General features: G+C 36.2%; 1 protein-coding gene across 2 annotated transcripts in view; it reads right to left on the reverse strand.

Moving 5' to 3' along the window:
• The window catches only part of GALNT13 (polypeptide N-acetylgalactosaminyltransferase 13), a 544197-nt gene that overhangs the window by 191645 nt on the left and 326134 nt on the right, over positions 1-26418 (reverse strand). For both annotated transcript variants that reach the window (XM_035008009.1, XM_035008010.1), the window contains exons 5-7: positions 17201-17367; positions 16371-16578; positions 13588-13758 (exon numbers count right to left, since the gene is read on the reverse strand). In XM_035008009.1, the coding sequence (XP_034863900.1) occupies positions 13588-13758; positions 16371-16578; positions 17201-17367 (546 nt within the window). The remainder of the gene's footprint in view (positions 1-13587; positions 13759-16370; positions 16579-17200; positions 17368-26418) is intronic.

The following is a 26418-nucleotide window of genomic DNA, read 5'->3' on the forward strand; positions in this document are numbered from 1 at the left end:
CAACAAGTATTGGAATCAAATACCTTAACTTGTGCTTAAAGACCTATATGCCAGGAAAGGAAAAGTTATTTTTTTCCTTTTTCCTTAATCCTTTTTCATAATCCTCACAACCTGATAAAACCCTAAGCTTCCAAGAGGATGTACAGTAATTGGAGCAAATCTTTTATCTTTCCTTTTCCTTTCATTTTATGCGTAGGAAGAATCAAAATAAACAATGAGGCCAGATGTTTTTAAATGTTTTCATTAATACCTTGTTTTCATCTCATCTCAACAGATGCTAGGAAAGTCTTGTAAATTATCTAAAGAAACCTCTGGGAATGGATATCAGAAGATTTGGCCTTAATATATTTCCAGTGTGATCAGCAGGCTCCACCACCCCCCCCGCCCCCCGCCAAGAAGGTGACCAAATCAAAGGATGATCTAAACAAGAGCTGTATTTTAAATATTTAGACAGTTACTTGTTAGCTGGTTTCTAGTTGAATTGGTTATCTATCTAGTTACCAATGCTGCAGTCGTGCAGTCACCTATACATTATTTAAACGTATTTAACTGTTAAATGCACTACCACCAATAATGAAATAGACCTTTATGAAAACTGTGAAAAAAAATTATCTTCTAAACCATTAGGAAATAATATAATATACATGTGCTATTTTCCTTTTTTTTTTTTTTAAAGATTTTATTTGTTTATTTGACAGAGAGAGACACAGCGAGAGAGGGAACACAAGCAGGGGGAGTGGGAGAGGGGGAAGCAGGCTTCCTGCTGAGAAGGGAGCCCGACGTGGGGCTCGATCCCAGGACCCCGGGATCATGACCCTAGCCAAAGGCAGACACCTAAGGTGGGATTTTTTCTTTCAAAATCAACATATATTAGATTTTCACATGAGTAGGTAAGAATGCTAAACAGTTGGAATATTCTAAAGATTTTCCTTCAAACTTTTTCCTTCAACGTCTTTGTTCTTCACATAATTTTGACCTTTCCCTGTGTTTTGCTTTAGTATCTTCTATTGTAAAGAAGTGTCTCACAGGATTTGAGAGTATCCTTGCTTCTTTCCTCCAAGGTAAAAATGTATTTTCATTGGCCTAAGAAAAGTCTAATAGAGAAAATCTGACAGATAAAAATTAAACTATATATATATATATATTTTAAGATTTTATTCATTTATTTGACAGAAAGAGCGAGCACAAACAGGGAGAGCAGCAGGCAGAAGGAAAGGGAGAAGCAGACTCCCCAACTGAGCAGGGAGCTGGATGTGAAACTCAATCCCAGGACTCTCAAATCATGACTTAAGCCAAAGGCAGATGCTTAACTGACTGAGCCACCCGGCATCCCACCTCTTAGCTTAGGAGCCCAAGCAATATATTCTTAGTTGCTATTAAATAATAGGAAATATCATGTCTCATTTGTAAAACACTTTACAGAATAAAATAAGTGTGTGTTTTTTTTTATTATACTTACTAGAGGAACTATAGAGTCTGATAATTTTGCAGGGGAATCAAACTGGCAAAAAGTATCAAAAGTATTAAAACAAGTTTCACATTTCTTAATTGCATAATTCTAAAAAGACCACATTATATACAAAAAATCAGGAGACAAAATTGGCAAAATAAAGTGTAAAAAAACTCTCAAATGTCATTTTTAAAAAATTTTTCTTATTATCATATAATCTATTATTTGTTTCAGGGGTACAGGTTTGTGATTCATCAGTTTTACACAATTCAGTGCTCACCATAGTACTTACCCTCCCCAATGTCCATCACCCAGACACCCCATCCCTCCCACCCACCTCCACTCCAAAAATCCGCAGTTTGTTTCCTGAGATTAAGAGTCTCTTATGGTTTGTCTCCCTCTCCAGTTTCGTCTTGTTTCATTTTTCCCTCCCTTCCCCTATGATCCTCTGTCTTGTTTCTCAAATTCCCCATATCAGTGAGATCATATGGTACTTGTCTTTCTACAGTTGACTTATTTCGCTTAGCATAATACCCTCCAGTTCTATTAACGTTGTTGGAAATGGCAAGATTTCTTTTTTTTTTTTTCACAGCTGCACGGTATTCCATTGTTTATATATACCACATCTTCTATATCCGTTCATCTGTTGATGGACATCTAGGCTCTTTCCATAGTTTGGCTATTGTGGACATTGCTGCTAAAAACATTGGGGTGCATGTGCCCCTTCAGATCACCACATTTTTATCTTTGGGGTAAATTCCCAGTAGTGCAATTGCTGGATCATATGGTAGCTCTATTTTCAACTTTTTGAAGAACCTCCATACTGTTTTCCAGAGTGGCTGCACCAGCTTGCATTCCCACCAACAGTGTAGGAGGGTTCCCCTTTCTCTGCATCCTCGCCAACATATGTCGTTTCCTGACTTGCTAAATTTAGCCATTCTGACTGATGTGAGGTGGTATCTCATTGAGGTTTTGATTTGGATTTCTCTGATGCCGAGTGATGTTGAGCACTTTTTCAGGTGTCTGTTGCCCATCTGGATGTCTTCTTTGGAAAAAGGTCTGTTCATGTCTTCTGCCCATTTCTTGATTGGATCATTTGTTCTTTGGGTGTTGAGTTTGTAAGTTCTAAATAGATTTTGGATACTACCCCTTTATCTGATAGGTCATTCGCAAATATCTTCTCCCATTCTGTTGGTTGTCTTTTGGTTTTGTTGCATGTTTCTTTTGCTGTGCAAAAGATTTTTATCTTGATGAAATCCCAATAGTTCATATTTGCCCTTGCTTCCCTTGCCTTTGGCGACGTTCCTAGGAAGAAGTTGCTGCGGCTGAGGTCGAAGAGGTTGCTGCCTGTGTTCTCCTTTAGGATTTTGATGGATTCCTGTCTCACTTTGAGGTCTCTCATCCATTTTGAGTCTATTTTTGTGTATGGTGTAAGGAAATGGTCCAGTTTTATTCTTCTGCATGTGGCTGTCCAATTGTCCCAACACCATTTGTTGAAGAGACTGTCTTTTTTCCATTGGACATTCTTTCCTGCTTTGTCAAAGATTAGTTGACCGTAGAGTTGAGGGTCCATTTCTGGGCTCTCTATTCTGTTCCATTGATCTATGTGTCTGTTTTTGTGCCAGTACCATGCTCTCTTGATGATGACAGCTTTGTAATAGAGCTGGAAGTCCGGAATTCTGATGCCGCCAGCTTTGCTTTGCTTTTTCAACATTCCTCTGGCTATTCGGGGTCTTTTCTGGTTCCATACAACTTTTAGGATTATTTGTTCCATTTCTTTGGAAAAAGTTGATGGTATTTTGATAGGGATTGCATTGAATGTGTAGATTGCTCTAGGTAGCATAGACATTGTCACAATATTTGTTCTTCTAATCCATGAGCATGGAAGATTTTTCCATTTCTTTGTGTCTTCCTCAATTTCTGTCATGAGTATTCTATAGTTTTCTGAGTACAGATTCTTTGCCTCTTTGGTTAGATTTAGTCCTAAGTATCTTATGGTTTTGGGTGCAATTGTAAATAGGATCGACTCCTTTCTCTTTCTTCTGTTTTGTTGTTGGTGTATAGAAATACCACTGATTTCTGTGCATTGACTTTATATCCTGCCAGTTTACCGAATTCCTGTATGAGTTCTAGCAGTTTTGGGGTGGAGTCTTTTGGGTTTTCCACATAAAGTATCATATCATCTGCAAAAAGTGAGAGTTTGACTTCTTCTTTGCTGATTCGGATGCCTTTTATTTCTTTTTGTTGTCTGATTGCTGAGGCTAGGACTTCTAGTACTATGTTGAACAGCAATGGTGATAGTGGACATCCCTGCTGTGTTCCTGACCTTAGGGGAAAAGCTCTCAGTTTTCCCCCATTGAGTATGATATTCGCTGTGGGCTTTTTGTAGATGGCTTTTATGATATTGAGGTATGTACCCTCTATCCCTCACTCTGAAGAGTTTTGATCAAGAAAGGATGTTGTACTTTGTCAAATGCTTTTTTCTGCATCTATTGAGAGTATCATATGGTTCTTGTTCTTTCTTTTATTAATGTATTCTATCACATTGGTTGATTTGTTGATGTTGAACCAAACTTGCAGCCCAGGAATAAATCCCACTTGGTTGTGTTGAATAATCCTTTTAATGTACTGTTCGATCATATTGGCTAGTATTTTGGTGAGAATCTTTGCATCCCTGTTCATCAGGGATATTGGTCTATAGTATTCCTTTTTGATGGGGTCTTTGCCTGGTTTTGGGATCAAGGTAATGCTGGCTTCATAAAATGAGTTTGGATGTTTTCCTTCCATTTCTATTCTTTGAAATAGCTTCAGAAGAATAGGTATTAATTCTTCTTGAAATGTTTGGTAGAATTCCCCTATAAAGCCATCTGGCCCTGGGCTCTTCTTTGGTGGGAGAGTTTTGATTACTGCTTAAATTTCCTTAGTGGTTATGGGTCTGTTCAGGTTTTCTATTTCTTCCTGGTTTAGTTTTGGTAGTTTATTCATCTCTAGGAATCCATCCATTTCTTCCAGATTATCTAACTTGCTCTAGTTGCTCATATGTTTTTATAATTGTTTGTATTTCTTTGGTGTTGGTTGTGATCGCTCCTCTTTCATTCATGATTTTATTTATTTGGGTCCCTTTTCTTTTCTTTTTGGTAAGTCTGGCCAAGGGTTTATTAATCTTATTCTTTCAAAGAATGAGCTCCTAGTTTTGTTGATCAGTTCTACTGTTCTTTTGGTTTCTATTTCATTGATTTCTGCTCTGATCTTTATTACTTCTCTTCTCCTGCTGGGCTTAGGTTTTATTTGCTGTTCTTTCTCCAGCTCCTTCAGGTGTAGGGTTAGGTTGTGTATTTGAGACCTTTCTGGTTTCTTGAGAAAGGCTTGTATTGCTACATACTTTCCTCTTAGGACCACCTTTGCTGCATCCCAAAGATTTTTAACAGTTGTGTTTTCATTTTCATTTGTTTCCATGAATTTTTTTTTTTAAGATTTTATTTATTTATTTGACAGAGAGATTGACGTGAGACAGGGAACACAAGCAGGGGGGAGTGGGAGAGGGAGAAGCAGGCTTCCCACTGAACAGGGAGCCCGATGTGGGGCTCAATCCCAGGACCCTGGGATTATGACCTGAGCCGAAGGCAGACGCTTAATGACTGAGCCATCCAGGCGCCCCTCCATGAATTTTTAAAATTCTTCAATTTCCTGGTTGACCCATTCATTCATTAGTATGATGCTTTTTAGCCTCCACGTATTTGAGTTCTTTCCAACTTTCCTGTTATGATTGAGTTCTAGTTTCAAAGCATTATTGTCCGAAAATATGCAGGGCATGATCCCAATCTTTTGGTACTGGTTGAGACCTGATTTGTGACCCAGGATGTGGTCTATTCTGGAGAATGTTCCATGTGCACTAGAGAAGAATGTGTATTCTGTTGCTTTGGGATGGAATGTTCTGAATATATCTGTGAAGGCCATCTGGTCCAGTGTGTCATTTAAAGCCTTTATTTCCCTTTGATCTTTTGCTTAGATGATCTGTCCATTTGAGTGGGGGGGGGTGTTAATGTCCCCTACTATTATTGTATTATTGTTGATGTGTTTCTTTGATTTTGTTATTAATTGGCTTATATAATTGGCTGCTCCCATGTTAGGGGCATAGATATTTACAATTGTTAGATCTTCTTGTTGGATAGACCCTTTAAGTAGGATATAGTGTGCTTCCTCATCTCTTATTATAGTCTTTGGTTTAAAATCTAATTTGTCTGATATAAGGATTGCCACCCCAGCTTTCTTTTGATGTCCATTAGCATGGTAAATTGTTTTCCACGCCCTCACATTAAACCTGGAGGTGTCTTTGGTTCTAAAATGAGTCTCTTGCAGACAGCGTATCGATGGGTCTTGTTTTTTTATCCAATCTGATAGCCTGTGTCTTTTGATTGGGGCATTTAGCCCATTTACATTCAGGGTAATTATTGAAAGATATGAATTTAGTGCCATTGTATTGTCGGTAAGGTGACTGTTACTGTATATTGTCTCTGTTCCTTTCTGGTCTATGTTACTTTTAGGCTTTCTCTTTGCTTAGAGGACCCCTTTCAATATTTCTTGTAGGGCTGGTTTGGCGTTTGCAAATTCTTTTAGTTTTTGTTTGTCCTGGCAGCTTTTTATCTCTCCTTCTATTTTCAATGACAGCCTAGCTGGATATAGTATTCTTGGCTGCATATTTTTCTCATTTAGTGCTCTGAATATATCCTGCCAGTCCTTTCTGGCCTGCCAGGTCTCTGTGGATAGGTCTGCTGCCAATCTAATGTTTCTACTGTTGTAGGTTAGAGACTTCTTGTCTTGAGCTGCTTTCAGGACTTTCTCTTTGTCTCTGAGACTTGTGAGTTTTACTATCAGGGTGTTGACCTATTTTTATTGATTTTGAGGGGGGTTCTCTGTGCCTCCTGGATTTTGATGCCTGTTTCCTTCCCCAAATTAGGGAAATTCTCTGCTATAATTTGCTCTAGTATACCTTCTGCCCCTTTCTCTCTTCTTCTGGGATCCCAATTATTTAATGTTGTTTCGCTTTATGGAATCATTTATCTCTCAAATTCTGCCCTCATGATCCAGTAGTTGTTTATCTCTCTTTTTCTCAGCTCCTTTATTCTCCATCATTTGATCTTCTATATCACTAATTCTCTCTTCTGCCTCATTTATCCTAGCAGTTAGAACCTCCATTTTTTATTGCAACTCATTTAATAGCCTTTTTGATTTTGAATTGGTTAGATTTCAGTTCTTTTATTTCTCCAGAAAGGGATTCTCTTGTATCTTCTATGCTTTTTTCAAGCCCAGCTAGTATCTTTAAAATCGTCATTCTGAACTCTAGTTCTGACATCTTAGTAATGTCCGTATTGATTAGGTCCCTGGCAGTCGGTACTGTCTCTTGTTCTTTTTTTTTGAGGTGAGTTTTTCCATCTTGTCATTTTGTCCATAGGAGAATAGATGAATGAGAGAACAAAATGCTAAAAAAATGCTAAGAGGGTAACAACAACCTCAGAAAAATATACACTAAACAAATCAGAAGAGACCAGAAACCGAGGGTAAAAGAAAGGGGAAAACAAAAAAAGAAGGGGAAAAAAATAAAAGAATATGATCAGGCTGTTGAATAGAACAGAGCCACACACTAGATTTTGGGTGTATTTTGGTCTATTAGAAGAAAGTGCCTCCCAAAATTTTAAAGAAAGGAAAACTTACATATATTAAAAATTAAGGGTTAATATGATGAAAGAATGGAATATGACTGTAAAGATGAAAATTAAAAAAGATTTTAAAAAAGGAATTGATAAGAAGTTGGTTGAAAAAAGAATGAAAAAAATTAAAAAAAAAAAAAAGAACGTGGTCAGGCTGGAGACTAGAACATCATACACTAGATTTAGGGTATATTTTGATCTTTTAGGAGAAACTGTATCCCAAAACTTTAAAGAAAGAAAAACTTACATATATATATACAAAAAATAAGGTTAAACATTGAGGAGATAGAATATGACTGTAAAAATGAAACATTAAAAAAGATTTTAAAAAAGGAATTGATAAGATGTTAGTTGAAAAAGGAAAGAAGAAAACTTCAACTAAACAAAAATAGAAAAAGAAAAAAATAAAATTAAAAAAATTAACTTTGAAAGACTAAAGAATCAGGGGGAAAAAAAGCCATGGATTCTATGTGCTGTATTCCTCTAGTGCTGGAGTTCTGCTGTTCTCATTGATGGGTAAACTTGGTCTTGGCTGGCTGTTCCACTGATCTTCTGGGGGAGGAGCCTGTTGCAGTGATTCTGAAATGTCTTTGCCCCAGGTGGAATCCCCTGCCCTTGTCCGGGGCCGGGCTAAGTAATCTGCTTGGGTTGGCTCTCAGTAGCTTTTGTTCCCTGAAAGCTTTCCATATAGCTTTGGAGGAGGAGAATGAAAATTGTGACCTCCCAATCTCTGCTCCAGAGGAGCCGAGAGCTCGGGGCATCACTCCTCAGTGCACCCTCAGAGAAAAGCAATCACTCCCGTCTCCCTGGGCTCCAGCCGCACTCTGTGCTCACCCAGACTATGACTGAGCATTTCTATCTTTGGTGCACGACCCCATTTGGAGTCTCCAAACCCAGCAGATTCCTGTGGTGCGCTCCCACACCGCTCCTCCTGGGGGAGGAAGGGGAGTCTCCCTGAATCTGCCGCTTGTTAAGTCCCAGCTGGGAGAGCAGTGGCCCGACTGTGCTGCAGATCATGGTTTACGGCAACCCCAAACTGAGAGTCCACTCCTTGGCTCCGTCTTTGCAGCTGGCTTTCCTGCTCCAATACCTGGGAGCTCTGCCACACTCAGTCTTCCTGTGACCCCAAAGGTCCTAAGACCACACTGTCCCAGTGAGGGTTCCACCCCCTGCTTCGCCACTGGAGCAACGTCCCTCAGCAGAGCAGACTTCTGATTTTGTGCTCTGCTGCTCTATCACTTATCGGTATCTGGCTGATGGAGGCTCCCTTCCCCCGCAGTCTATCTTCCCTAATATTGCCTCAGACCCACTTCTCCTCATGTCCTACCTTTCAAAAAGTGGTTGCTTTTCTATTTTAGAGAGTTGCTGTTATTCTTTTCTTCAATCTCCTATTGAGTTTGTAGGCATTCTGAATGGTTTGATAACTATCTAGCTGAATTCCTGGGACCAGATGAAAGTTAGGTCTTCTACTCCTCTGTTAACTCCTCAACTCTCAATTGTCTTTATAAAAAACAAAAGAGCTGGAGTGCCTGGGTGGCTCAGTCTGTTGAGCAACTGACTCTTGATTTTGGCTCAGGTCATGATTTTGGGGTCCTGGGATCAAGCCCCATGTTGCACCTTTATGCTCAGTGGGGAGTCCGCTTGAGGATTCTCTCTCTCCCTCTCTGCCCTGCCCCTGCTCTCTCTCAATCTCTCTCTCTCTAAGATAAATAAATAAATCTTTTAAAAAAGAGCTAATAATTGAGATGCTAGCAGCCATTAAAAAATTTTTTTTTTAAATTTAATGGCATGGAGAAAAACTAATAATATATCAATTTTTAAATTGTGGAGATATCTGGGGCACTTGGGTGGCTCAGTTGGTTAAGTGTCTGGCTTTGGCTTAGGTCGTAATCTTGGGATCCTGGGATTGAGCCCCACATCGGGCTCCCTACTCAGCAGGGAGTCTGCTTCTCCCTCTGCCCCTCCCTCTGCTCCTGCTCTCTCAGTCTCTTGTTCTCTCTCTGTCAAATAAATAGATAAAATCAATTTTGGAGAAATCTATCTGAAAAGAAACTCTCTGGAAGGAAATATAATAAAATACTAAAAGAGGTGGCTCATTGGTGTTCTGCTTCTTTATAGCTGTAGTTACTTGTCACATTTATTTAGCAATGCATATATTTGTTACTTACATTTTCAGAAATACATTTGAAGTAATTCCTTTCAAATATATTTCTCATTTAATATGTTAGCACTTCATGAGTTAAGCAAAACAGGGAATAATTTTCCTTTTCATAGTTGAGAAGAATGGGTAATTTCCCAATTGAAGGAGCTTGATTAATAAAACCCAGATCCTCCAAAGCCAGCCTCAATGCTTCTTCAATGATATCATACTAGAAGGTTACAGAAAATAATATGTGAACATCTTATAAGTTTTTCACAATAAAGGAACAATAATTATAATCTGAGATGTTATTAATAATGTTTAATTTATTTGATCTTCTTTATAAATTCCTAATTCCAGTTGAGAGAAAAATAAATGTATAATATCAGACAAATGTTAATAAAAAGGGATATCTAAGTAAGTCAAAGGTGTAAGGAATAAAATTCATCATTACATCTATGTTTGATTTATTATGAGAGCAAATATTAGAAGAAAATCTAAAACTCTTTTGTTTTACTTTAGGAAGATACTGAACATGGTATTCCAAGTAAGAATGAAGAAAGTCATGTCAAGAATATTAATAATGACTGGGTGCCTGGGTGGCTCAGATGGTTAAACGTCTGCCTTCGGCTCAGGTCATCATCCCAGGGTCCTGGGATCGAGTCCCGCATCGGGCTCCCTGCTCGGCGGGGAGTCTGCTTCTCCCTCTGACCCTCCCCCCTCTCATGCTCTCTCTCTCAAATAAATAAATAAAATCTTTTTTTTTTTTTTAAAAAGAATATTAATAATGACTAAATGTAAAATAGTCTATATGGCAAGACAGAAAGAGTAAAGAAAGTTATACAGACTTGATAAATAACTGATAGCTTTTTTAATAAAGTAATCTATTTTAATCAATGAGAAATTAAAGTAGAAACTAGTATCTTTATAATTATTTATTGAGGATTACTACAGGGCATAATTAAGAGACTAAAACAATCAAGATTAAAGCCAGATTCTTTACATACCACTCTAGCAGTTCATGTAGTCTAACTCCTGTGCATCAACACTCTGGCCACTTATGCTCTCCTCATTCCCTTGTCCAGCACACATATGGCCAGTGCCGGTGAGCCACTTCAGAGCAGAGATAGCCAGATTCATTTTTGTATGTGCAGAACCTAGCACAGTGCTCAACAGTGGGTAGGCATGCACATTTGCATATGTCATGCAATTCATTTCAATAGCCAAACCATATCACCTCAAAAATGATATTAAAAAAATGCATAATACACCCCCAACCTAATGAAATGATTTGGGGGATTATCTACACTACCAGATAATTTATGTTACTGGTTGCCTATTCCGTAAGGTAATGGAGATGTGTATTCATGTAGGGCTAATATGTTTGATGAGTTTCAAACTCAGTCATTTCCCAGGCAGTAGCCTCTAAGTCAAGGTCACAAATTGAAAAGCTTATAGCAAGGCAAATAAAGTCAACATGTGAAGTTGATTAGTTGCAATAAGCATATTTCTCTCACCACTGACTGGGAAACAGTTACCGAGAAACATTTTTTTAAGCAGGAATGATGATAAATGGAACTGATCCTCAGCCTCAGGAACACACAAAAAAAGGGGTTGGGGGACTGAGCTAAACTTTCAGGCCATTTCTAAATGGTAGATTCTACTCAACCCCACCTGATGGTGCCAAGTAGGAATACAAGACCATTGTAGCAAGATCTGACTTTTCAAGGGCAGCTAAAAATTCATACATTTACTTAGAACATCTCATTTTTAAAATGTTGGTAATTTTTTAAAATGCAAAACACTATGTATTTTGCATTTTATGTACCAAAAAAAACACATCTGCACAGCATGTCTGACACTTAAGCTCCTGGTTTATGACCTCTGGTTTAACAATTTGATTATTCTATTTTGCACATATAATTGAGATATGACTGAAAAGTCATATGACCGCTAAAATGTCTAGGAGACTTTATTGATTAAAGAAAACTAAATGTTCAAGGTTATGTGTGCTATTATTCCATACTCATAACTTCACAAATACCAAGTATTTTACAAACTTCACTTAGTATCAAAATGAAAATATCAAAGCCCAGAAGTTGACAGTAGAATAATATGTATAACCATTATAAACTTTACTTTAAATGTGATATAACTAAGGTTAAGTCACAAGTTCAAGTTGGTTCTCTATGTATGCTGATGCATGATTGTATTTCTAAATGATGACTAGCCAATTATAGTCACTAGAAAGTTCTGTCATAACTGACATTTTAAATGAGGCATTCTGCTAAGAAAGCTAAAATTTCAACCTCATTTTAATCACTTTAGCTATTCAGAATTCTGTTAATCAAGTAGGAAAAAAAAAATTGGTCTTCAACACCTAGAATGATTTATCTGTTTGTACGAATGTGAGAAAAATGATCACGTCTTTGAGTAATAGATTACAAGTACAAAGAAAGTTCACATTACAGCTATGCTGATGAAAATTACCTGCAGGCTGTTACAACACAGCCCGTGAATTAATTAACCTTTTGCCATAAAAATCTGGAAACTTCAGCAAAGACTGAGGTGTTTCTGTTTCTCTTGTTCCAGCTTCCTCAGCATTTTATAAAGTGAAATATTGTGCCATTACTGAGGAAAATAGATAAAATATATTTAGATTTTATTGGGTATCCATGTTATTATAGTAAAAACATAAGTTGTGGTTAAAACACAGCAAGTTGGATGTTTCCTTTTTTGTTTTAATTAATGAAAGATGAGAAATAATAGCTGATTTCTATGTAGATCTTTACTTTTGTGAATGAGATCAGTAATTTCTTACTATGAATGTTGGCTAACTCTTAGTTATCTACCTTTTCACTCTGTGAGAAAATAAAGTTAAATAAAGCATGTATTTTGCCAATGTATTAAAAAAAACAATGCGTTTTTAAAAACATGTCTTTTGTCAATGTGTTTAAAAACAATCACACATTCTTTCAAACTTCATTCTCAAATGAATAAACACATTATATTTGAGTGTACTGGTCAAGTATACTGAAAATTTTCACATGGGTTTGGAAGCTGAAAAATCAGCTAACACTAAATGAAACCATGACCTGGGAAAACAGGATTTCTAATAAACAATGTTGTAATAAAAGTGCCTGGCCTTCCTCAAGTTGTTAAGAGCAAGGATCACTAAGACTTGGCAAATGTGAAGATTACAGCAAAATTTAAAGACCACTAAGTTATACTTAAATACTGCCATAATAACTTCATGTCTTTATGAAATTGTCTGGAGCCACATTTTATTTTTCTCTTTGATATAGTAATATCTCCTTAAGAAGGTTAACAATCCCAGTATTAACTGCTCAATAACAGAGTGATTCTCTTCCATGAGCCAATTTTTAGAGTTAGCTTTAATTCATTCATTAGATAATTAGTCTTGCCAATGGATAAATCATTTCTTCGGTGGGTTAGGAGGCATCCTTGTTTAGATAATGGGTCATACATATTATTTTAGGATGTTAGGGCATTTCTCTATTGTTCAAACTAAATCATGATTTGCCAAATTCATCTTTAAAGAGCAAAACTAGTGATCTCCCTCTCCAATATATTGTTAGGAAATCAATTTTTGTTTGCAGGTAAGACATACACAATAATATGTTAAAATAAGAAGGTGATTATTTTATGTTAATAAAGGGGGTAATGCTTATCTGGACAACTAAAGATACATATGATATTTCTTATTTTGTATTAAGAGCAAATACATATTTTATGAATCAATACTTCAAATTAAGTAGCTATTTTAACTAATTTAGAACAAACAATAAATCTTTCATAATTGTTAATATATTAAAATTTTCCAAGTGGATCTTTGTTTTCTATCTATAAGATGGCTCTTTGAAGTTGGTAAATTTAGAATATTTGCCAAAACATTTCTGGTTATTTCAATTTTGAGAATATCTCTATTATAAAGCATACACATTTAGGTAAGATATATATTTATCAGAAGCATCAAGGCTGTTAGATAGAAAATTCACAATAAATATATTTTGAATATAAGAATATACAAGGTTTTAAAAGAAATTCAGCGCTTCTGCCTATAGTAAAATTTGCCTGGGTTAATTTAAACTAAATTTAATACTGTTACTGATTCTTAGATTATCATGTAAGCAGTGATAATGCAAAGGTGTATATGAATAAAAAGTATATGCTTTTAAAAGACTTAAAAATGAGAGCATAAATTTATAATACCCCTTAATTATTACAGAAATACACATGCTATCCTTTGGAAGATATGAGTCACATACCTGACAGGTAATGTTCTATCGCCTTTCCTCCTATCCATTTCTCTTTGGGGAACAGGATACCAACGGAAATTCAATTTCCAGTTAAAACCCCCGTAAGTCATGTCTGACCCAGCCATATATTCAAAGGTATCATCACTAATCACATCAATGATGGGGCATACAACTGTTTTCCTGCAGAAAAATCAAAACCAGTTTACATATAAATAATAATTTAAATACTACATCAGCTTCTTCAGACTCAGTATAGATGTTGAGTTGAAATTTAATTATTTTGTGACTTTAATATGACTTTATTTTCATTTTATCCTTTTTCTCTGTGGAATCATTTTCTTTTACTACATCGTGCTTACGGTCTCTACTTCTTTCTACCATTTATAATCTTATCAAATATACTAATTGGTCTTCAAGCTGATTTCCAAATGCATTCTAAGTACTAACTCAGGAGGATGAACATGGTCTATTTTTCATAAAACCTCTGCGCACAGCATGATTAGTAGCACTGCTTTGATATTATGCATCATTTTATCTCAAGCCCACTGAAAAGCAATAGCATGCAGAAGTAGAGAGTGGATGATGGCAAATTAGACCTGGTATTTTGAATCTCAAAGAGGATAGGTTAGTTTTAAGAGTTCTGAAGAAATCTTCCTGGGGAAATGCCTACTAGAAAAACAAACAAGTAAAAATCAACAAACAGAAGCAACAATAAAAATCACGATCATCAGTGTAAGTACATGTTGCCTCTGAAAGATATTAGGGACATGACGATATCTAAGTGTGTTGTCCTAGATCTCAGAATTTACCATAACAACCTACATATTTTAAAATAGGGAAAGATAAGCGACTTAAGTTTCTGGGGTTTTTATCTCATGATCTGTTTCTTCGTAAAGAGTGGGTGTTCTTGATGGTGGCTTTTTTAGGGTAAGAAACTTCCACCAGGAGAAGATTGGATATTCTTTTAATCCATGTTGTGCTTTCTCCAGTCTCCCTCTATTCCTGGCCTATATGTTTTATTATGGGACCAATCTGTCATCTCTACAGTAAATGTTCAGGTCTACTCAAGTTTGCATCGCTTGTAGTTAATTCCAAAGATCAGAGCTTATTTTTCATATTTGGCAGGGGGTAAATATACAAATATGCTTTTGAATCACCCATAAATGTGGAAAGCAAATAAATGTTGTCCATTATTTATTCCGGTCTTGTAACACCAGTGTCACAAATGCTCGTTTTCAATTAGGTCTTCTATTCCACACAATTGGCCAAAGCCTCGAGTTCTCAGAAATCAATAGGATTCATCTAGCCTTGAAAAAGATTCTTGGTAATTCTCGTCCCTACAAAATCAATATCTTTCTCTCTTCATTAAGTTTAATGACTTAATTTGTAATGGGGAGGCAAAATTAGATCTAATAACCTTGAATAGGACTTTATTATCTAGTTATGGCAACTTTAGAATGTATAAGCAGGACAAGACCTCAGAATTCATTATATGCAAATACAATCTAAACATATTGTTAGATTAAAAAATAAATGATCTATGCATGATGATATTGAACAACATTATATTAAAAATTCAGTAAGTTGAATACGAAACACATGTTTGAAAAAGCAGCATAATGTATGAAAAGTTGCCAGAAAATGCATTTAAGATGTTCTAAGTTCATTTCACTTTGCCAGTCTTACCCTGCAGTGCATACTGTACAATACACAGAGTGGAAAAATGTTATTAGCTGTGTACTACACTCAGTTGACTAAAAGGTCCCCACTGCTTTCTTCAACTGCTATGGTTCATTTTACTGACAACCTCCATCTATCTTCCTGGCAAGTACCAAATCCTGCCGTTTACACGATGTAGCTGGACTAGCTCACCCTAAGCAGCTCTTGTCTTAGATGCTTAATTAAAAACTTCAATTCTAAGAAGACCTTTCTAGGGTAGGTGAAATGACTATGCAAACAAGGTGTTATGCAATGCTTTGTTATTATATCAGAGCATTCAACACAGTTGTCTTCATTAGGCACTTAGGAATTCTAATCATTTATCATCAATGTTTATGAATATCTGCAAAGAAAAGTTTGTACTTGATAGCATCATTATCAGAAAAAATTTCAGGTAGGTATGAGGGTTCTTAATTTCTATAAAGTACTATTCAGATTTCACAATTTGTGTTTACAAATTGGCAACATTGTTTAAATAATTAAAATTCTAATAGTTGTGCTCTGTTTTTGTTTTTTTTTAACCATGATTTCATTCCAGTGGAATGTGTGAGTGTATGTCTTCATTTTTAAGATCCTCTAGGTGGTTTTGAACCAGACTTTGAATAAGGGCAGTGACCTAGTAGAGAGAAGACTGGTCTGGGAATGGGTAGAACTAAATTGCTGTTCCCAACACTTCAAATAACTGGGACAAGCTACTTAACGTCTTTGTTCCTTCCTATTACTAGTACAGACAAGAACATCTATATTACCTTCCTCACGGGGTGGTTGTGGGGACACAATGAGGTGCTTTGAAATGTCTTTTATAAAACATGACACTGTTTCAAATTGGACTCATTTCTATCACCTACAAAATGAATATTCATTTTTTACTGTTTGAAGTGTTTGACTATTTGTTAAACAAATATTAATATTCAGCATGAATAAGCCCATATTATATGGGGGAGGGGTGCTTTTTAAAAAGCTAGAAAATAAGCCTTCTAGAAATAGCAATTTATAAAGAAGTTTTGACTGGTACCTGGAACTGTCCTAGCAGGTTCAGTCAAAACCCAGGCAGACAACACATGAGTTCTTACCTGTCTTCTTTTATTCTCGCCAGCAAAGGCTCCAGCCATCCTAAGGTGCATTCACAGTGTGCATCGAGAAAAGTTATGACCTGCCCTTCTGAAGCAGCTGCTCCTCGAAGGCGGGCACGTATTAACCCAGAGCGCTCTTCCATTCTAATAATTTTTACCGGCACCTCTAAATTTTTCACATAATTCTCTAACGTCAACTTGAGAAAATCTGCAATGCGCAATAAGAATTTATAAAGTTTTGAAACTATTTTAAGACACAGCGGAGAGACTGCTGCCCAGATGGAATGTAACACACAGAAATGGTAGCCAACTCCTATCAACATTTCTTTGCATTAGGTGAAATAATTATATAGAGATTTTATCAGTAAATTAATGTATATTTCATGAAAACTCTATCATTTGACTGGCAAAGATAAGGATACAATAGGAAGTTAATATACCAGACTTGAATTTAGAAATTGGGCCACAATAGTAAATGGAGACTTCTTAATTATACGTTATTTTGCTTTTACCTGCACACGCACACACACACAAAGTCATATTCATGCTCAATCGCATGATCATTTAAGTTGAGAAAAAAAACAAATACTTTTGAAAATCATTTTAGCTGATTTCTTGGGTTAATACGGATCAAATGGGATCATGAGAGATACCGAAAGAATCAGTTTCGTATTCCTGGAATTGGCACTGACTGGGTATATTGATGAAAGTTGATGGGTGATTTCAGGGCTAGTAGAATTATAAGGAAAATACAGGTCATTGCCCGGCTATCTTCCCAACCATAATGAAGCTTTCTGATTAAAAAACATATGTGGGGGAAATATTTATACCTCTTTCACTGGCATCATCTACCAAGATGACCTCGGAGAGCAGGGAGTGTGGGGAACGGTTTATAACACTGTGAACAGTTCTAAGGAGAGTGCTCCATGCTTCATTGTGAAACACAATGACTACGCTTGTGTTTGGAAGTTCATCAGGGTAGACCTTTGTCTTGCATCTGCAAAAGAAAGAAGAGGGACATGGTTATAATCATTCTTCATTCTGATCACTCTAATAAAAAATACCCATGATAACACAACTTTAGACTCAGCTGCCCCTTACTAAGGAAACATTTTATGATTATTGAAGATAATTTTCCTTTTTATAAATGTTGTGAGTAATTACTTGGCATTTTGAAAATTAAATATGCATAATTGCTAATATTTTATTTTAATTCCTGTAGGGAACAAAGCAGCATGATTTCCACAAATCTAAGAAAGCTAAAATAACATTCTGAGACTATCAATAGAAGACCAGAATACAACAGGGACATATGAATTCATTTAGTGGATATAATTTTATTCCTTGTTTAGAAAAAAAAATTATCGTATAACTCAAAAAATCATGAGGACATGAAAAGACATGCTCACAGCGTTTTGAAGCATGTAAAACTGAGATTATTTTTGTGTTCTAAAATCTAGTCATGTGTTTTCCATTCTGTTTGAGAATGCTGTAAACCATGTGTACTTTGAAGGAAAGGTTTAGGGGCTGGGATTTACTCTGCAGATTCTCAGTATGATATAATCAAAACTGGAGATCAGGAAAGGGAATAGGCTACCAGCACTTCCCAAACTTTGATGTGCACAGGAATCGCCAAGAGATTTGTTAAAATGCAGATTCTGATTCAGTCAGTCTAGGGTACAGCCTGAGATTCTGCATTTTTAAAAACAGTTTCCAGGTGATATAGGTGCTACCAGTCACACAGAGTGCACCATAATTCTTTTCTTTTTTTAAGACTTCATTTATTTTAGAGAGAGAGAGAAAGAGAGAGAGCACAGCAGGGGGTAGGGGCAGAGGGAGAGGGAGAAGCAGGCTCCCCCCGAGCAGGGAGCCCGGTGTGGGGCTTGATCCCAGGACCCCGGGATCATGACCTGAGCCGAAGGCAGATGCTTAACCGACTGAGCCACCCAGATGCCCCCAGAGCACACCATAATTCTCATCACTTTTAGAACTTGCTGTTTTGAGAAAAAACTTTTAATTTTGCTTATAAATCCAAAGAAGCCCAGATTTTACTTTTTGAGAAATCAGTCTAAAAAGGTACATTTGGATAAGTAATATGTGTAGTGCTCTAGGGGATCATCCCAAGTTTAACATGTAGATGGTCCTCACCCCCATCAACTTGTCAACATTCAGATGTTTAACTCATGTAATTATAAAATTTTAGGAAAAAAAAAAATGTGACTGGGTATCCGGAACAGGAATAGAAGTTTTTTCACCTTAGGTTATAATATCATGGAAAATATTCTAAAGAGCTAGAGAATTAAAATCATCCCATAAAATAAAATGAACTAGATACTTCCTGCCACTCATGAATGATCTCATACATGACACAAAATAAGCATTGTTAAAATTAGTCTTCTTCATAGGTGAGTGAAAAAAATTCAATAAAAATGTGAGACATAAGGGCATATAATTAAACAAATACTGATTGTATGCCTATTGAGATGTTAATCATCTTTTAAAACAGTCTAAAATGTCATCTACTCAGTGAAGTCTTCTGTACTGTAGCCAGATAAGAAGGGACTATATCTGAAATAGGACATTTTTTTCTGCATGTATTTATTTGAAAAGCATTCATTAATCATCCACCCTATAGAATATATTGTATATACAGGAAAATCAAAATGTAGTGGGAAAAAGTACTTTGATTCATAGTCATATTTTCCTGTTTTGGTGGCAAGATTCAAATGTTTTCCATACGCCTCAGCAGCAGGACCAGGCGTCCTGGCAGCTTATCAGTAAATGAACTCAGAAAGCCATCTTGGTAAATCAGAAAATGTTCTCACCACGATTTTCCTCAAACCTCCATTCTTCTGCCTCAACAAGATAGCATGCTGAGCAAAAACTACGGTAAAAACCATCATGATCATCATCGATAAAGAAATAAAACTGGAAAATCAGGCTGAAAGCAGTCCAACAGTCAACAGTGACTGGTTTAAGCCAAGGATAGCAGTCTATAAAGGCTCCCCAGTATTACTGGAAAAAAGTGATTTCTTCTAAGTTAAATTTTTTGCATGTTATATATGCATGTACATTGTATGTTTCGTATTCTAAATGCCAACAAAGAAAAAATGAATGAGATATTTAGATAAACCTTTTAAAATACCAAACTAAAAGCAGATACTCAAATCCAGCTTCTTAAGCTATTTCTATCCTGCTTTGTTTTTGTGGTTAAAAAAAAACCCTACTCACAAGTGTTAATTTTATATTCAATGTATGTGACAAAGTTATAATGAACTAATTTACTATGAATGCAACTATTATGTTTAGAGAAAATTTCCATTATGTCATTATTTAATGTAGCATACAAATAAAATGTGGATAATCTTTTTATTAATTCTTTCTCTTCTTCCTATGTAAATAATTATTTAGCAAAGAAAACTGTGTGTGATAATAAAATAATTTCTAGAATAATTCTTAAGCTATACAAATTAATTATTTTCAATATCAGTTTGTCCTATTATCTCAAGTTCATAGAGGCTTATGAACAGGAGTTATTTCCATGGTTTCTAATGGGGTTGTGATACACTGTACTTTTACCATTTTCTGTATTTCATCACATCTGTTGTTTCACCTATAGTAAGATATACCGTCATTTTATGTATTGCTAGGAAAGAAAAAAAATGTTGTCAAATAAACCATAGCATATGCTTTCTTATCACTAGAATCTATTTAATACCTAGATAGGGCTTACAGAACAAGCCTTTAAATTTACTTGGATGTAGATTTCTATCAATATTGTCATGCTTGCTTATGAATCAGTCACATCAGCTTTTTGTTGCTTTGAAGTTTCTTTCATCTTTTCTAAGGGGCTTTCTCCAGCTTTAGGTTGCATTGCTTAACATATGAGAGAAAGCACGTATCTCAGTAACAAAATATAAAACAGCTTCATCTTCTTGTGGGTATTTTCCTTGGTACTATAAAGTTATGCTTTTCAAATTTTAAGGTGCAAAGAAATTATATGGGCATCTTGATAAAATGCAGATTCTGATTCACTAGATAGGGTTGGGCCCAGGATACTGCATTTTTTTTTAAAGGGGGGCAGAAGAAGAGAGAGAATCTTAAGCAGGCTCCACGCCTGGCGTGGAGCCTGACGTGGGGCTCGACCTCACAACCCTGAGATCATGACCTGAGCTGAAATCAAGAGTCAGATGCTTAAACAACTGAGCAACCCAGGCAAGGTGCCCCAAGGTTCTGCATTTCTAATGAGATCTCTGGTGATACTGTCGCTTGGTTAACATGATAAGAAAAAAGGCTATATAAATCAGTCAGCTGTTGATTTAACAAGAAAATATAGAATTGTGGTCATTGCTCCAACAATAAATATTTGCTTTGTCTTAGGAAATTTAACACTTGTCACTGTTTCCTTGCCTTTCTTTTCACACAATAACTTTTTGTTCCAATACTGAATCAGACTGAAACTCTTCTGAAGGAATATTGAATGACAATTAAACTCTGCACCTGTAATATAAATGGTGTAATTAATAACTTAGATGAAGCATGGCTATGTGAACAGTCATGACCACATTCATAAAGCTTAAGAAATCTTGCTTACATAACAACTGACAGCTGGTTGACAATGATTATAACTAACCATTGACCCTCATCCTGATTTCAGACACAGAAAACTAAAAGGGGTGCATCTTAACAACAGGTGAATAGAGTAATTTTTTGTTTAGCCAAGAAAAAGTATTGATAGGGTTACTTAGTTTTAGTTGCCTTTTTTTAAAGACCTTTAGGTATCTAAGCTGTCAGAGTTTCAACTCACTGCTTTTTCAAGAAATAATTAAAAACAAAACAAAAACAGGGGACCTATATGATGGAGGGGAGGGGGTAAGAACTTAAATGGATTGGACCTCTCTAATAACCTCATCTCCTGACCCATGGCAAACAACTTCTCTGTGATACTGCAAGAATTATTTCACCACTGTCCACCTCAGCTTTTACATCTTTTACATAATAAGGTTAAAGTAGGTAATCTGAAATGTGTAGTGGACATTGCTTGGGCTACACTGCAGAATAAAGCTCAGAATCTCAAATGGTGGACTTGGAAACAGCTTTCAAAGTTAACTCAAATCTTCATTTTACAGAATGCAAGTCTCAAGTCACAGAACTGGTTCAGTATTCTGCATAATAAAGTAATAAATAATAATGATATATTTTATTCTTTAATAATACTACTAACAGTAAAGATTTATGCCCCATATTATATGCTACATCAAATGTTTTAAATGGTATTACTGGTGTCTGGAATATTAGAAAAAAACATTTGAACTTAAAAAATATGCCTTAATCTTATACTCAAACATGTATCTTTAAAATAGAGAAATAACTATTCCCCTAGAATCATTTGATTAAAACGAAGCACAGGCAACAGCTTTCATTGAAATTATGTATATATAGACCAAATATTCTTTTAGCAATCTGTCCTGTGAAGATATTAGTTTTCTTTTATGTAATAATCTAAATGGGATTGGCAAAAGTTGACATTCTTGTGGGAACACAACGTATATGTAATTAACTTTGAGAGTAAAGGTGGCAGACTGCAATAGCAATTTTCATCAATTTGAAAGGAATATTTGATGCCCACTACTCAAATTAAGTTCCTGAAATTTGGTATTCTAGTGAAATCATAAGCTTTATTATAGCAGCATTTCATATTTACACTATATTATGACATGCTAAATCTGTAATACTTGAAAGGAAGTGAAAGTTTATTTCTTTTTAATTCTGTAATAATATATCTGTGGCTTTTAAACTTGGCTGCACATTGGAATAATCTCATGAGCTGGAAAAAATACTGATGTGTGGGTTTCAACCACAGAGATTCTGATTCAGGTGTCTAGGGTGTGGCCAGGCGCAATGGGATTTCAGAAAATCTCCCTTGGGGATTTGAATGTGCAGCCAAAGCTGAAAAAGTTTCTCTAAAGTTATTTAACAAAAACACTGATTTTAAATATGCGGGTGTGTGTGTATACACATATCAACGTAGGTATGTATATTTGTATATATGTATATAAAACCTTTTTGCTTACATCGACATTTTAAAATAAGATACTTAAGGTTAATACATCTCTTTTTTGCAGTTATATCAGATGAAGTTAGTAAAGCACTTTTTCCTGTAATTGTAAGCACTGGAGTCAGAAAGTCTTTTCCACTTCATTTACAATCTTTTCTGTCATCTGAATGCACACTAATGTTGGTCCAGTCTTCTGTGTACCAGCTGTTGATTTATAAATATATGAGAAATAAATCAGCTGCTCTTATTTAGAGAGAATATGGGGGTAGAATCACATTTCCAATGTCTGGAACATGGAAATACAGTGAGATAGCATACCTATTTACCATCTTTTCCTTTGGCTATGCACACATTATAGGAACATAGACTGCTACAATTTGATTTTATCCTTTTCAAAACCACATTGATGTTTTCAGATAAGTTACTGAACACAATATGCCACATCGAAGAATGAAAAATTGACTATAAGATGAGAATGTGAAATCACAAAGGATCTGTAATTACACAGTGGTTTAGTTAGACACAATCATTTAGGACTACAAAGGCTGTCAACATCGTAGTTTGCATGACTTGTTGAATTGCTGCTCAGTGAGTCAGTGGTTACCTTTTACTGCCTCAATCAAGAAGATTAATAATAGTAATTAAAAATAAAGACTTACAACACAAGTCCTCTATATACTTCTTATTTTTAACAGCTATGGGAATTGCCTTGAACCTTGCAGAATTACGTGTGGTTTCTTTGTTTCCCAATCATTAAAATTCATATTCACAGAGGGAAATTTCATCTTTTGCCAATGCATCCATGCAAAGAAAACTTGGGCAACAGCAAAGTGCTTCTTTCACAGTAACTGAACAGCTTGGGGCCTCAAGTAAAATGAAGCCCTTAATTTTGCATGGGTTACTATATGTTGATTTATATTAACATTGTGTTCAACCTTCCAAGAGTAAGTTACTTAAGTCATAATTATTGACTAATGTTTTTAAAATTCCTATGTCCCAAGCACCTTTATTTTAAAATCCAGTTGAACCTTGTACTCATTCTTGGCCTGTATGCCCTGTATTCTATCAGATCCACTCCTTGCACCTTCTGCTCTTTTAAGTGTTGGGATGGGTGGAATGGGAGGGTTACTGGGCAAGAAGCATTTCCAAAAATCCCTTGCTCCTTGGCTTCTGTTTGAAATACATCATAAGGATCTCAGGTGGGAGAGTGCCATGCTGTAGGAAACAGGAACAGAAAGCCAGGGAATTTCTTTCTACATGCCCCACCAATCTCAGAGAAGACCACTCGGCCCCCTTCCTCAGCGTTGTACCTGATGTATGCCTCAATCTTTTTGACATATTATGTTTTTTCACAATATAGTTATCTAATTCAATATACTAGGGGATTCTTCAAAAGAAGAAGGAAGGTTAATATTATTTATCTCTGCCTTTCCAGAATTTAGTATTCTGCATGTCACAAAATACATTTAATAAAGGGTTGATGCATGAACATGCTCACAGTGAGGCAGGCTCTTGTATGAATGATCAGATCGACTTCTTGATCATATCTCTGCATTGTTATAGTCTGAACTAGAGGTACAGAAAACAGTTTTTCTACTTTTTTTCTTTCTTCTTTTGTATCCTCAGTTGCTTTTCTTTTTCCAGCTTCTAGAGCCAGGGCAAATAAATGAGCTAAGGGTGTAGGGAAGGGAAAGAGTATAAGAAAATTGGGCTGCAAGTCACTGTATTATAACACAGTCCCTGTAACATAGGTAACATCATTCTATTTGGCATATTAGAACAAGCTCTGTCCCTGGAAACCTATGTTTGCCCCCGCTTCTGCCATATAGGATCTGTGCACAAACTCCTTAAATTTTGGTTTTGTCATCAACTAAATAGAACGAAGACTGCTACCATTTCTATATTGTAGTACTTTTACAGGAAACAAATGAAATTATAAAGGGATTAGGTGAATGCAATTTGTTATTATGCTATTTTTATGTTATGAAGCACTGTATAGAATATTACAGATAAAGACTCTACACTTATTTGGGTCAGCTTTGCTGCTGATAAGACTCTGACCATTGCCTTGTTCTAATAACTTGCCTTTTGTCCTCAGTTCTTGTGGCCAAGCTGCTACTTTACTCCTTACTTCTGGTGCAGTTTCAATAACAGATCTGGTGTCTAGACTGTTGTGCCTTGAGAACTGCTTTACTCGTTTGTCTAGTGTAGTGGCGTACAATACAGGTCCTGCCTCTTTCTCTTTCAGTCCTTCTAAATCATTTATTGCCCGAATCTTGAATTTTTCTGGCTGCCTGTGGCTGCCTGCTAGTAAATCTTCCTGCTTACTTACCTTAATCTCTGCTTATTATTTTCTGCGGGAAATCTCAGAGCGCCACGTTCTGCCTGCCTGCTGAGATCTCTGCTTCTTGCCTGCTCTTGAATATCCATGAGCTCACTATCTAGCAACTTGTGCTCCCTCCTACTAACCCACTACTTGCTTTAACCTGTGGGTTAGTCCGGTTATCAAATATTGCATCCCTCAGCCAGGGTGAGGCCATCTCCTCCAGCAGTCAAGTCCTGATTTAAGTAACATCAGAATAAGATAACCAGTACTAAGTGATGAACATTTCTTAAACTCTTAATTATGCAGCAGACATTGTACTATATCCTGTATTCTCATTTGATCCTCCGAACTGAAACCTCCTACAACCAAATAGGTTAACTACCAGAACCATGACAAGGCTATAAACTCATAAATAGCTTTGCTGCATGCTTCAAGAACTTCCAGAAAATATATTGATTCGAACAATAAATTGCTCAGACAATCCCCTTCTATGGAGAATAGGTTGCTCAGCTGTCTTCTCAGGATGATATATAACTTAACTAGACAAATTGTTTGCTTATCAATTGACTTCAAGACTCCTCATTATGTCCACCAATCCTAAACTATTACAACATGTACTTGACCAGTCTCAGAAAGATCCTGCATTGAAAGACCAGTCTTAAGCCACTTAAGTCCAGACCCCCAGTCTCTATAAATATCCACCTTGGCCTCTTCCATGCAAGACTGCTAGGACTCTGTCAATGTGGTGGTTATTCTGGGGGACTTTTATGGAGTCAGCAATTGATAATCCTTATAATATTCCTTATGAACTAGTTATATTGTTACTCCCATTTGATGATGATAAGTCAAGAACCTAGTGTTCAGATCAGTTATGTACAATAGTCTACCCTTACCTGTGGAAGATACCTTCCATGACCCTTCCAGTGGATGCCTGAAGCCATGATAATACTACACCTTATATATGCTATGTTTTTCCTACACGTGTAAACCCATTATAAAGTTTTATAATGGGTATACATGTTTATTTATTTTATAATTTAATTTAATTTATAAATTAGGCACAATAAGAAATTAACAAAAATAATAAAATTGAACAGTTGTAACAATATAGTGTAATAAAAGTTATGTGAATGTGGTCTCTTTCTCTCGAAATACCTTATTGTACTATATTTACCCTTCTTGTGATGATGTGAGATGATAAAATGCTTACATGATGAGATGAAGTGAGGGGAACGACACAGGTACCATGACGTAGTTTAGGCTACTATTGACCTTCTAATGACAGTCAGAGGGAGGATTATTTGCTTTGGTAATTTAAAGTCAACCTCAGGTGCACAAAGCTAAACTACAAACTACTGCAACTTGCTTCTAAGTGTTGAAACTGGGTTTCAAACCCTGGAACTTTGAGGATTCTGTCTTTTATGATAGGATAAGGTCTTTTCCCCCTTAGGGAAGAAACGGCTTTTGTTAGGGAGAATTCTGAGGCAAAGCACCTGCGGAAGCAGGTATGAGCCTGAAGGTATGTGTTCCCAGGAAACAAAGGAAATCATTAACTACGTCAACCAACTAGATGAGAGAAGCCTTTGCTTCCCTCCAGGAGATTGGAGCTTGAGGTAGAAAACACAAAAGGAAGGAGTAAAAAGGAATTAGGGAGGGGAGATAGC

This window comes from Mirounga leonina, unplaced genomic scaffold (genome assembly GCF_011800145.1).
Source record: "Mirounga leonina isolate KUSES-001 unplaced genomic scaffold, KU_Mleo_1.0 Mir_151, whole genome shotgun sequence".
Classification (NCBI taxonomy): domain Eukaryota; kingdom Metazoa; phylum Chordata; class Mammalia; order Carnivora; family Phocidae; genus Mirounga; species Mirounga leonina.